This window comes from Hipposideros armiger, unplaced genomic scaffold, assembly GCF_001890085.2.
Source record: "Hipposideros armiger isolate ML-2016 unplaced genomic scaffold, ASM189008v1 scaffold_1965, whole genome shotgun sequence".
NCBI lineage: Eukaryota > Metazoa > Chordata > Mammalia > Chiroptera > Hipposideridae > Hipposideros > Hipposideros armiger.
In genome coordinates this window covers 36,038-49,361 of record NW_017733315.1, presented here as the reverse complement: position 1 = coordinate 49,361, position 13,324 = coordinate 36,038, and the positions used below count along the sequence as shown (strand labels likewise).

The window sequence follows — 13,324 nt, the reverse complement described above, 5'->3', positions numbered from 1 at the left end:
GCAAGATGGAATTTTAGCAAGGTAGACACATGAAAGATGAAGTTATGGGCATTTATTCTTGAAATTACCCATGTGCTTGCGAACCCCTTTAAGAATGCATCTGGATCCCAGTAGGCACATGACACCCACCTGAGGGTCACAGCTCTGGGTGTGTCTGGGTGCCCACCTGCCTGCCACACATCAGAGGGCTGTGACAGGAGACGGGGAGCTAATGTGCATACTGGATGCAGGAAGAAGTCTTCTTGGTGTTTTAGAGGGACATGATTTAGGGGGGAAATCTGATATTTAAAACTATAAGAAAATGAGGAAAAAAAGACTTGAGAAAGGGAGAAAACTGATCAAAAAACAAGCTTAGTACCAATATAATTTTTCCTTTATTTGACTATTTGAATACGTATAATTCTACTTTGTGTTTAATAATAATCTCTAGCCTTAGCCAGGCTGACACCATGTGCCAGACCCTGTGCCCTCCTCATGCGCTGTTCGTGTATATTCTTAGCAAGGGCTAGCATTAGCCCCATTTTATAGATGAAGAGTCTGAAGCTTCAGAACACAAGTATTAACTTGCCTAAGGTTATGCAGGCAGGAGGTAACCAATATGGGTATTGAAGCCAGTACGTTTGGCTGATAAGCCGCAGCGTCCCCTATGCCATCATACCTTTGATTGTCCCATTTAGGAATGTGGACGAACTATGAAATACAGAAGAATGAATTATCTGTGATTTTACCTGCATGGAAAATATGTCTGAAAACATTGCCATCTCAAGCACATGCCCTTGTATTCATACATCTAAAATATCAATTCAACAATTTGAGCAAGTATGTAGCCTAATTACCTTTTCGGAAAACTAAGAATATTTCTTTGTAACTTAAATCAAATTGCCTGGATCAAGAACAAATTTTGTGTTAAGTCAAATGATTTAAGAACATAAATATTCTCATTTTTTGTTTTAGTTCATTGAGAATTGGCTTCCTTTAGGGTAAACCATAAAAAAACTGAATTAATTGGCTGAACCTAAATTAGGATGGTTTTTGCTCCTTCCCTGGAATTAGATCAAACCTCCAATATTGAAATAAGTTTCATGCTTCCGATGACACAATTGTATTCATTTATACTTCATCACAACCCCAAGCTTTAAAGCATACATTAAACTTGGAAATTATATGTGATTTAATCAATTTTATATTTGAAAATTAAAAATTTTCTCACATGCATATCAGTGAATTGATCAGAAACAAGGTATGAAAATATAAAAGGCTGTGAATAGCATAAAAATTTAACTACTTGCCCTGAATGGTAGAACCCTGATTGCCTTATATTCAACCTTCTCAGAGAACTGGCAAGTTATCTTTATTGCCCTTTCTGAAATCTCTCACTGGCATATAAAGCAGCAGAGAGATTTAACAGTAAAAAGCAAAAGTTAAAGCTGTAAAGATTTTATCATTGGATTCTGTATGTATATGTCTACTGATTTTCTTTATATGAATGTCATTGTTCAAGCAGGTCACAACTATTTTCAGTAAAGTTAAAACACAGGCATTCTTTAAGCCTCTAAAAAAAAAGTTCTGACAGCTATTTTGAGAACTTTCTTTTATTGTCTTGAATAGAAAATGACATCGAAACCTGGTAATATTTTTCATAGGTAATATTCATAACAGGCAGTACGAAAAATTGCAAACAGGGGTGCATTTGGCAGAAAGATACCTATCTCATATATCTATAAATACTCTCAAATGAATAGGAAAATAAAAAGGGAAAATATTTTTCATTTATGTTCTCGATATTTTATGCAGGGTATCTATTTTTAGGTCTTATTAAGTTTCACAGTCAATCACAAAAGAGCAGGAAATGTACTCATTATAAAAATAATGGGTTCTGGTTGTACAATAAAGAAAATGATGGAGCAATTTGTTCTAACTTATGAGGGCTGGAGTGTTAAAGTCTGTCGAATCCATAGATTTATTACAACCTTTTTCTATTTCCCTACACCTTTCTCATGTCGCTTACCTTGTACCTCTCTTTCACTAGTGTCCGAACAAAACATTCTTTTATGTGGGATAGTTTAAATGAGGATTGAATTGTTATGCATAATTTAAAAGTTCCCAATTTAATATTCTAATTAAATATAATGCCATACAGCCCAAACCAATGTCTTCTCATTGCGGTCCTGACTCCTGACTTCGGATTTCCCTGTCCTTAAACACTCTCTGTTTCACTGCTGCCAGAGTCATCTTTAGGAAGCACAGTACAAGTCACGTCATTTCTCCTGGACACATGGGGCCTACCTTGTCTCACTAGGAAGGGAGAGCAACTAGTTAGTCTTCTCCTGTTTTAGAAGGGATAAGGAAATGGCTGGAGGGATGGGGAACAGAAAGAAGACAGATGGGGCCGAGAAAGTGACTGGGTAAAGAAACACCAAATTCCCAAGGCAGAACTTTTCTGCGTAGGGCCCTCAGGCACAGCATGGGGCAAAAGAGGCCTAAGGAGGAGGCAGTTGCCCCACAGACACAGAATTAACAAAAGCAATGAAATTGAATGTACGTTGCGGCAGATATAGAATGCAGCACGGGGTGTGTGTGTGTGTGTGTAGAATCCTGAGCAAGAATTCATCTTAGTCTGCCTCAGGAGCACTCAGAAAAAGAAAGAAAAATGTTCAGTTCCATATCACAGTATTAGGCCACCTACATAATTCAAAGGAATTCAAGTTAATAGCTGATTTGAGGTTCGGGGTGAAATTGAATAGAAGTACACACAAAAGATATGGAACACCAGTAATGAATTTTCAGATGCTAAGTCTAAAAGGCTATGTGCTAAACAAAATTAATTTTCAAGAAAAGATGTACATTAAAATATTTTTATTTAAAAAATAAATAAATAAAAAAATAAAAGGCTAGTGCTAACTTTACAGTAATTTTTTTTTAAACCTATGTGTCACGAAATTATCTTAAATGGAAAAACAATGTCTAATGACTGACAAATGCTGAAAACATTTCAAATGATTTTGCTGCCTGGGCAATTTAAATTGCATTGAAGTTTATCACCATTCAGAATTTCTACTTAGTGATATAGCCTTCCTACCAGCATGGATAATCAAGTAACATTTTAAAAATAAATATGTACAATCCAGTGAAGGAAAAAGGTCAAAGCTTTGCTGTTGAAGGATTTGCCTTTTTTCCTTTCACGTTTGGACAATTCAGGCTATTAGTACAATACCTAAAATGACCACTTGGGGGCAATACAGTATTTTTGTTTTGCTTTATCTCATAGCTATGTCGGTTTCCTTGGTGACAAAAGATTGCCGTTTCTTTAAAATTTGAAACACGTTTTAATATATGGGAGGGCAAAGCCTGTATTTCATTTTAAACTTGCAATGCATAAATCACATAAGACAAATGCAAGTCAGATTTTTTCCTGACGGGAGTAAAAGCCAGCCTTCTTTTAGCAGACAAATCAATTTTTCCTAGTTGGCACATTTGTGGATATTTGGAATTTGTCATAGCCTTTGAATAGATCTCAAAGAATAAAGGAAATTGTTAGTAGAAACATTTAAAACTATAAACGTAATAAGCTTTAAAATGTATGGGTGGAAAATTGTTTTGCTTCTATACCCAAAGAGACAAATGTAAATATCATCTGTCTTCGCCACTGGGTATATATTTTTAAATAAACTTAAGGGTTAAAGTAATGAGTTTTTGGAGACATTCTTGCCATTGTCTTCACTGTTATTACTTAGCATTCACATACCCTTTGTAAAGGGGTTATTTTTACTACTAATTATTCTTTTCAGCAATTTGATGAGTGGAGTCTCTGTTCCAAGCCTCTTTCTCCCTCTGCTGAGTACTAAGCATTGTGTCAGGCACTGTAGATTTGTTTCCTTTTTAAAGAAAAAATAAACCTAATCTCTTCATTCAAGGATTTCAAACATATTTAGGCAAGTACATTTTTCTTCTTCGTTTTTGTTCTTTTGCTTCTTTGCTGACTGTATCTGATTTTTTTCTCTAACATATTTTCCTGTCCTCAAAAAACATACCATCACTACAGGGATGGAAAACTCAGGTGAGCCTTGTTGTCAAAGTCCAGGAATCAAGATTTGCAAAATTAAAATCATAACTCTGCAAGTGTCTGCACAGAAGTGGAAAAATTCAGAGAGACTGAGGGGAGTTTTGCCTTGATTCATGGTTCCATTACCCAAATATCCATCTTACCAAGACTTCTTTTCCATGTCATTTTTTACTCTAAACATTTGCTTATTTTATAAACTTGTTATCAGAGAAGTGTAACAGAAATCAGAGAGACACTCCGGTGCTGGGCAACGGCAGAAAGAGGAAAAGCCTGCACAGACTAATTTGTAAGAGTTTCTATGACGTCCCCAGGCCACTGACTCCTAGGCTCCAGTTTGGAGAAACAACGCTTTTTGGCCAAGTCCTCAACTGGGCCCTCGTCTCGTCCCTGCACAGCTATCCATTAGATGGCGCCAGGGAGAAGCGCTTTGAACAAGATGGGTGAAGGGCGAGGAGCAAAGGAATGAGAAACACATATCCTAAAATCCAAAATATCACTGAGGAATTCCCGTTTCCGTCTTTCCAACATTCTGAAGGAATTTACTCACCTCTCCTGATTTCACTCTTTCTGAAATCCCTGGATACTAGCTAACCTCCATTTTGCTGGATATATAATTGCTATATCCCATCAGTTTTCTTGCTCTAAAGAAAATAATAATTATCAAATTTATTCATTAGGATTAAGTTTTACCTTATGTTATCACTGTAATGCATTTTATATATATGTATATATACACATATATATATAAAATACATACATATGAATTAATTATATTTGCATATTTTTAGCAATTCACCACATTAGTTCAGAAGAGAGATGCTTGAATTGACAAAAATATATGTACATTCACCATATTTATCTTATGTGGCAGAACCTACTCTTAAATCATATTTTTCCTAGATGAAAAATTCTAATATGTTACAATTAATTAGGTACGTTTAATAAAAATGTTACCAATAGACAGCTATTTTTTGGTAAACATTGCTTCTGCCTGCCATATGCCAAACATTCTCCGAGGCTCTGAGGATACAGACACACATCGCCTGCTGTTCTGAAGCTTAAGGTCATGTTTTTAAATGATGATTTTTGATCAAATAAACAGCACCATGACTAATGAATACTTTTTTATTTAGGATAATAATTGATGCTCAGTATTAAGAATGAATGACTGCACAAAATTACCTGACAAACCTTTTTTGGAACAAGGTTGGGAATGAATGAATGAATGAATGAATGAATAAATGAAAATTTTCAAAATAAGAGACAAAGTTGCCATCAACAGCCCTTCAAAATAATGTATAGTTGCAAAACAATAATTTTTTTCTAGAGCAAACATATATCTGAAATAATATTTGATGCCAATGTGGGCTGATTAGATAAGTGTTATTTTGCAATTATTATTTTGGTTTTTGTAGTAAGTTGGCTTTAGTCCTATGTTAATTTAATTTTATACTGGTTATCTATAATTTCTATTTATATAAAATCATACTTTAATATGAACACCCTAATGCAATTTTTAAATTTAATCCAAGCAAGAGTGGATTAAGTAATACATCAACTTATTTTACAAACTCCCAGGAGCAGGCTTTTTATTCACATTCTTTCTACATCTGACATAAATCTCCCGGGCCTGCAGAAGGGCCAGATGCTCAGGGAAAAAGTCTTTTATAAGGTCTGTTCCATAGTCTACAGTTTTAGATGTAAAATGAAGATCAGGAGAAGAATGCTTCCTAAGGTTGCAAAACCATACTGCAATGTTATACCTGCCTTGAAGGGATGACACATTTTTACCCCGGGGAATGTATGAGCTATCTCACCCGACATTATGAAAGGCACTGCATCAATACTGATGGCAAATGAGGCTAATTTCATCCCTTCCCTACAACTATGTTATGTTTCCAAAACTGAATAAGAGATAGATGCGTTCTTTAAAAAGTGTCCTTGTAAATAACGTTCCCTACTTTGCCAAGGTTCACTCTCTGTGCATTTGTTGATCACATCGATGGGAGAGGGAGCTGCAGGCACTGGGAATGCAAGAATGGTTCCCCAATGGCCAATAAGTGGTGGCCGAGAGCTGGTGATTCAGAGCCGCAGACCAGGCGGGAGCTGGCTCTAACTTGGGTTCTCATTAGAGATGATTCTCACAGATACCAACTTGAGAAAAGGCTGTAATGTCCCCCATTTTCCCCTTTCTCTCCAAGTGGCCATGGCCAGAAATTCAGATTATGATGTCTGTCTAATGCATTTACTGGAAAGCCACTAGCAGACCACTGGAAAATACAGAGGCTGAATTGGAACAGTTAGCAATTAAATAGACTTGGGCAATTTCTTCACACAGTTAAAATTTTTTAATGACCTCAGATGAATTCAATCCAAAATACATTTACTGAGAGCTGATTACATTCAAAGAATCATCTTCATATAACTATTGAATACTGAATGTCAACAAATAAACATCTTTAAATGTGGGAGGGCTTATCAAACAATGAATTCATTTAAGGTATGTCTCAACTAGACAAAATCAAGCTTTTCACAGATCTTTTTTCCAGAAGTCACAAGTCACTCCAGTAATCCATTTTCATCAAAGCGGTCAGCTATGATCACAGGTATAAAGAACCTCCAGGTATCATAAAGAAGTTAAGATATGAGAGTTTCCTCTCTGCCAGATAACTTCTTGATAGATGAAGACATACCTTGTGACTTTTCTCTCTAAGAGCCTAATCTGAATTAATGACTTTTCCTCCAGGTAATCTATGTTACCCATGTATAACAGCAGTCATGGATGAATTTGACCGGAAGTCATAGTTAGAAAGGTTGTGGAAGAGTTCTACACTTGAATTCGTAGATATCACTGGAGTATTTTATAATTGAATTGAGAGCTTTTCCGGGGAAGAAATGTTTGCATTAAACATCACTTAAAATTGGATTTATTATATTTACCAAGAAAATGACATTGTCTTAGCAGCAAAAATGGTTGTGCATGAAATCATACATAAATAGATGCTCTACATCATTAATCATTGGGAAATGCAAATCAAACCACAATGAGATACCACTTTGCACCTGTTAGAATAGCTATGAACAAAAGGACAAGAAATAACAAGGATTGGAGGGGATGTAGAGAAAAGGGAACCCCTGTGCACTGTTAGTGGGAATGTAAATTGGTGAAGCCATTATGGAAAACAGTATGGAGGGTTCTCAAAAAATAAAAAATAGAACTACCATATGATCCAGGAATTACACTCTTAGGTAGTTATCTGAAAAAACACTAACTCAAAAAGATACATGCACCCTATGTTCATTGCAGCATTATTTATAATAGCCAAGATATGAAAACAACTGAAGTGTCCATCGATGGATGAATGGATAAAGAAATTGTGATATATAAGCATATATAAAGTAGAATATTTTTCAGCCTTTAAAAATAAAGAATGAAATCTTGTTATTTGCAAAAACATGATGGGTCTCGAGGGCATTTGCTAATTGAAATAAGACAGAGAAAGACAAATACCATATATTTCTCTTATATGTGGCATCTAAAAATGATAGATAGATAGATAGACAGAAACAAGCTCATAGACAGAAAACACACTGGTAGTTTCCAGAGGCAGGTGGTGGGGGGTGGGGTGGGAAAAATGGGTAAAAAATTTTTTTGTTTGTTTAAATAAATTGAATATAAGATAAAATAATATGAAAAAATTCCTAAGGTATATTGTAAGTGATAAAAGCAAGACACAGGTCAGTGTATATAGTTTACTACCATTTGGGTAAAGAACAAAAATGAAGAGTGAAGGGTATCTATCTTTAAAAAATTTAGATCAAAAGATATAGTAAGCAAATGCTGCATTTGCTGTTAATTTTTTTTCTCTTTTTCCATCTCCATTCCCCTTTTAAATTTGGATATCCTTTGGAAATATCTAATACAAATTTTAAATTATTTTAATGTATAAAAAGAAATTTTAAAAATATTTAATTTACTAAGCTTCTACTTTCCATTATTTCTCAAATTTCCTTTTCTTGATATGTTTCAACTCTCTGCAAAGCTTTAGCAGATAAAGCATCTCAGCAGCAGACCTAACTGGAAATCAGTGAGCTCATACTTATATCTATGATTATTTTCAGACCTCCTTTAGCTGCCAGAATATTCTATAAATGGCCACTGGTAATCAGATTAGCGGTTGGCCTCACTACACAGTGCATAAATTACTACAGATTTAACTAAATAATTAGCCTTTGAACTCAGGACATGGTACACATACACACGCACATTATGTTTTGTGGAATTTAAGAACACTATTTCATAAAACTTTGATTAGTCTTTCAGGTGGGTTTTGGTCCTATCTTCCACATTTGAATTGAGAAGTGCTTCTGGGCATTTTTTCACATCTTAAACTAGCAGGAGGAAGCAGTGTTTTGGAGGGTGGTGGTGATTTAACAGATAAGTATCACCAATGTGTTTCAGCTGAAGCAATAAGTCGTTCAGTTGAAGGGTAAATAAATATTCTCTGGCTTTCTGAAATCTATCTGCAGCATCAAGTGTAACTCTGACCTTGGAAGGAAACAATCCCTCTTTGACACATTTAACCCAGGAAGGTGCACTGCCTCCTTCTGAGAGCAGGTAACGGTACTGTCCAGAATCATCAGACAATATCTTGAGAAAACAAATCTAAGGAGAGGATGAAAATGCCAAGAGCCGCCTGCTTGCCTCAACTGTACTAAGTACAACTGCAGCTTGCATCTGTCCCACACACACAGGAAAGATACGAATAGGAAACAAAATAGTGGATAAAGCATGGAAACATAAAGAAAATCAACTCTCAAAGACCTTTTTTTCTTATGACAACTTTTGGACATACATAAAATCTATCACAAAAATGCGTATCATTTCTACCAGTCATTTCTACTGTGGTTGGGGGAAGTGGTGTTTAAAAGGAAAAGAAAAAAAAAACTTTAAAAAACTACTTGGAATATCTATCTAGAAGCTTCAGTCTCCTATCAAGATGGTGAATGAACAAGCATGGGTTCATTGGAAATGACATCGATGCATGAATTTCACAGAAGAACATGGGATTCTGAAAGCTGTTTTGAACAGGTGTGGCCAGTGGTGGCCATGAACAGGGATGGCTGGGGTTTGGGAAGGGTGGTTGCTGGAGGCTTCTTTAAGGACAAGCTGAGGAAAACGGCTTTGTTTTCCTTCTGCCTCTCCCCATGACCCCCCAGGACAATCATTGCCTGCCCCTTTCCTCTTAGGGATGTAAAGTCATCCTACCTAGGTCACATTTGGCATTCATTCCTCCACGCTATTCTTTCTTAAACCCCAAGTTTGATGGATTATAATGGAGGAAAGTGCCTCCTCCCAAGCCTCTTCTTCCTAAGAGTTTAGGGGATAAAATTGTGACCAGAGAAATCACCTCTCATTTGTCCTCTAAACAATTGTGCGTATTTCTGTAGAATCGGAAACTCCTTAAAATTTATCAAATACTTTGTCGCTAGACCTTATTTTTAACTGAGTTAACCTGAATTATCTTTGATCACTAAACTTCCTGGTGTTATTATTGTATTAAGTTCTTCCCTGAAAACTTTCTCATCATCCTTTATGTCAGGGTTTAGTACTATATACCATATATGAGTGCTTTCACTCAGCCAATATTCAATATTTTACTGTTGTAATGAAATAGCCATTTTGTTTACTAAGAATGAAGCAGAACCATAAAGGTAAAATTATTATATTTTCATTTGTTGCCTTGACTGTATTTTTCTTGAAAGCGGGAAAATCAAGGGAAACAGAACACAGCTGAGAACTAGCTTTGTAATGGGTCAAATAATTGAACTAAAATGATGAATTGAGAAAAAAAGATGTCGCCTTTGTGATCCCTTGTGAATTAAGTTATTTCCAGTCCATTTTTGAACCTACACCTATTAAATGAAAATCTCTGCTTGCAGCAAGAAAATGATGCAATTTTTGTTCAATGGAATTTGATAATCACAAAGGTTGGAAAATGGCAGCCCCATTCACTTCACTTATCTTCAATGTACTTTGGGTGAAATAACAGCTTCGATGGAAATTTTACCTTAACAGTGAAGCGTTTTTTCTTTGGTGGATTCCAAACTGTGCCAGTTGAGTGAATGAATGCACGCAAAGGGGTTAAGGACGTCACCAACACATATGCTTTAAGAATCACAGATAGGTCTTCGGCTCTAAAGATAGTTTCATGTGGAGCAATGACTGTTGTTTGATTCCTAAAAAATAAAACAACATAGTAAATGCCCCATAATATAAGGTGAGCATGTATGTAATTTGTAAATTACCTCAAAGCTTTGTATACTTGTCTATCCTTGGTTGGACCCCGGCCTTCAGGGTGTGGGTTTCCTTAAAATTTTTCACTTCTTACTAGCATCACTACCAGGAGATATACAGGTGTAGAGAAAAGGGATCAAATTGATAAGAGTTCTCTTCTCTGGCAGATTCAATTAAAGTATTTTTCAAAAGAAAGAAAAGTAGGAAAATAGTACCTATAATAAAATAAGGTTTAAATGGCAAAAAACTTAACTAGTCACATATGGTTCTATTATAACAAAAATGATACAAATTACAGTTTAGGGAACAGTGAAACACCTGGAATTTTCTGGTTCTACCTTTGCTTGCCTTTACTCTATCTTTTCTTTGACAAGAAAAGTTATTAAGTTTTTCAGTATTGGACAGGTCACCAAAAATATACCAAAATACTTTCCCCAATAGTTTGATTCTACCAATAACCCTCAAGAGAAATAATGAGGAGTAAATTTAAGGGATGAAATATTAGGAAAATACAAAGGAAAAATAATGCTAGTTTAATGTTTTGTGATAAAACGTAGTTTAATCATAAACGATACCAAAATGTATAACTATTTGCTTTTCTGTGCCATGTTTTTATAACTCAGACGTCTAAGTTTGATCAATGAGAATATTGTGGTATTTCAACTTCTGAAATCTATGTAAACAGAAGATGTAAAGGATTCTTTTTTTTTTTAAGATTTTATTGGGGAATTGGGGGAGGGGAACAGACAAGTTGCTGTCCTTCATTCTTCAGTCTAGTTGTGGAGGACGTCGCTTCACTGGCCCATGTTGGTATTATCATTGCGCTCTTCCTGGGTGAGGCAAATTGGTCACCGGCCACTAGATGGCCACTCACGGCCACTCACACTGGCTGCTGGCTGCTCACAGTAGCTTATGGCAGCCCACTGACACCCCACTGATGCCTACGCTGTCACCGTGGCTCACAGCAGTCCAGCTCCAGGTCAAGCTGTTGTTCACCATGTTAGCTGTAGAGGGCGCAGCATCACTGGCCCTCATGTGGGATCTGAACCGGGCCCTGCTGCTCAGAGCTGGTGTCCCAAGCCAACTCTTAACCAGCACGCCACTCGGCTGGCCCTAGGATTCTTCAATAAATACTATTAACTGTGAAAATACTACCTAATAATTATGAAATCAGAGGAGGAAAACTCTTGTGTCTTGAATAAGGTAACTAAAATTTCTTAACTTATCCATATTACAAAGTCATTTCCCTAGAGGTAATGTGGTGCCTTGCAGTTGCTTTCTAGGATCCCAAGAGCCATAAACAAATAAACAAACAAAAAACCAGAAAACAAAGCCATTTAGCCATGCTCATAGACTAAGGCAATGTCATTTAAATATAAAATGGAAGTTAAAATGTTATAGTTTCATAACGTCAAGGTTTTAAATTCAATTTCCATTCATGTAACTTCCTAGATAAGAGTGCTATTTACCCAAATGTTTATTCCATGGCAAGAGAGGTTTGAATTAGCCTAGAAGAAAATCAATGATGACACTTTTTATTAAGAAAAGATAGCTGAGAATTTATGTAACAGATCTAATCAGTCAAACTTGCAAAACCCTCAGATCTGTTCAGTGCTTTTCTCTTGTGAGCTGTCTCCTAAAATGCCTGCTGGATATAACAACTCAAAATTATGAGCTCACAGCTGTTCATGTCTCCAGGCCCGTGGCTTCCACATATGTGGCTTCGTTGTTTTTGAAAGGTGACCGAAAGTACTCTGCTGGAATTGTGTGCTCCGGTCCAGACACACTGAGGGGCTCACCATAGGTCGCAATTCTGAAAAGATTCACAAGAGCAAAAGACAGTCATTCTATTGTTTCCTTTTGGAATTGCTTCCAACATAGAGTCACCGTGTTGAACTACAGGGTCCACGGGAAATAGACAACAAATTTTCTCCCCATTCTGACTCAAAGTTCGATCCATTAAGTGTGGGTGCACGCTTAGGGAGGTCTTTGTGGTGTGGTATGTTCTCCTACCACAGACTAGGAAAATAATCGTAAAAACTGGTTTCAAATTTCCTTGCTCAGAAGGGGACGTAGCTCTGATGTCTCCACCTGTCCCGCACCCAGCGGATGCATCCTCCACACAGCTGATAGACCTTTCTTACTATGAGAAAGGGGCTGCAGGACCGAAGGTTGTTTGCGATGAGAATATTACACAAACAACTTCAGTGGATTTCCTGACAATACAGTCCTTTCCATGCTAGAGTTTGTCATGTTTCATGACCTAACAACACTGCTTTATTATTTTATAAAATATTAATTATTGGGTTTTGGAAAAATATAAAAGTAAAGACCAAGAACAATGATGTACTTCAGGCATTTATATGGAGGTTTTTAAAAAATAGATGTACAAGTATGTATATGGTTAAATGAATCAAATTGTTCAGAAAACTGTCAAATGAAAAGAAAAAGCATCTGGCAATTCCAAAACCAAAGTTTATGTATTCACTTTCAAAATCCAGATAAGCAGACAAACGGTAAGATGCATATGATTCTTCAATATATAAATTGATATAAATATCAATATATCTACATAACCTATATATGTAGATACAGATGGTCCTCAACTTCCAATGGCTTGACTTACGATTTGGTTTTACTTTACAATGGTGCAAAAACAATACGCATTCAGTAGAAACTATACTTCGAATTTTGAATTTTGACATGCAGTAGATATTCCCTTGCCAATGCGGGGCAGTGGCAGCTAGCTATAGCTCCCAATTGGCCACGTGATCACGAAGGTAACAAAGCAACTGATGCTCTACAGTGTATTCATCTTGTTGGATGATTTTGGCCAACTGTAGGCTAATGTATTGTTCTGAGCATGTTTAAGGTGGGGGTAGGCTAAGCTATGATGTTCAGTAGGTTAGATGTATTAAATGTATTTTCAACTTAGGATATTTTCAACTTACAATGGGTTTATC

At 36.2% G+C, this 13,324-nt stretch overlaps 1 protein-coding gene across 2 annotated transcripts; it reads right to left on the bottom strand.

Annotated features, from left to right (window-relative positions):
- Positions 1 to 4,665: 4,665 nt before the first annotated feature.
- LOC109378411 (cadherin-like and PC-esterase domain-containing protein 1) lies at positions 4,666 to 12,180 on the bottom strand. Of its 2 annotated transcripts, XM_019634808.1 has the most exons (3): positions 12,042 to 12,180; positions 10,135 to 10,303; positions 4,666 to 4,704 (listed from the first exon to the last, which is right to left on the bottom strand). In XM_019634808.1, exons 1-3 carry the CDS (start codon positions 12,161 to 12,163, stop codon positions 4,681 to 4,683), a joined length of 315 nt encoding a protein of 104 aa, XP_019490353.1. In that variant the 5' UTR covers positions 12,164 to 12,180; the 3' UTR covers positions 4,666 to 4,680. The 2 variants fall into 2 exon arrangements, with proteins under 2 accessions (XP_019490353.1, XP_019490352.1); XM_019634807.1 differs by lacking the exon at positions 4,666 to 4,704 and having other exon boundaries at positions 10,049 to 10,303.
- Between the last annotated feature and the right edge of the window lie 1,144 nt (positions 12,181 to 13,324).

Excerpts from the sequence above, each read along its gene's own strand:
- LOC109378411 (XM_019634807.1), bottom strand. The coding sequence starts at position 12,163 with ATGGTGAGCCCCTCAGTGTGTCTGGACCGGAGCACACAATTCCAGCAG. Across the intron at positions 10,304-12,041 it reads GCCTGGAGACATGAACAGCT|GAATCAAACAACAGTCATTG; the intron begins GTGAGCTCATAA and ends TTTATTTTTTAG.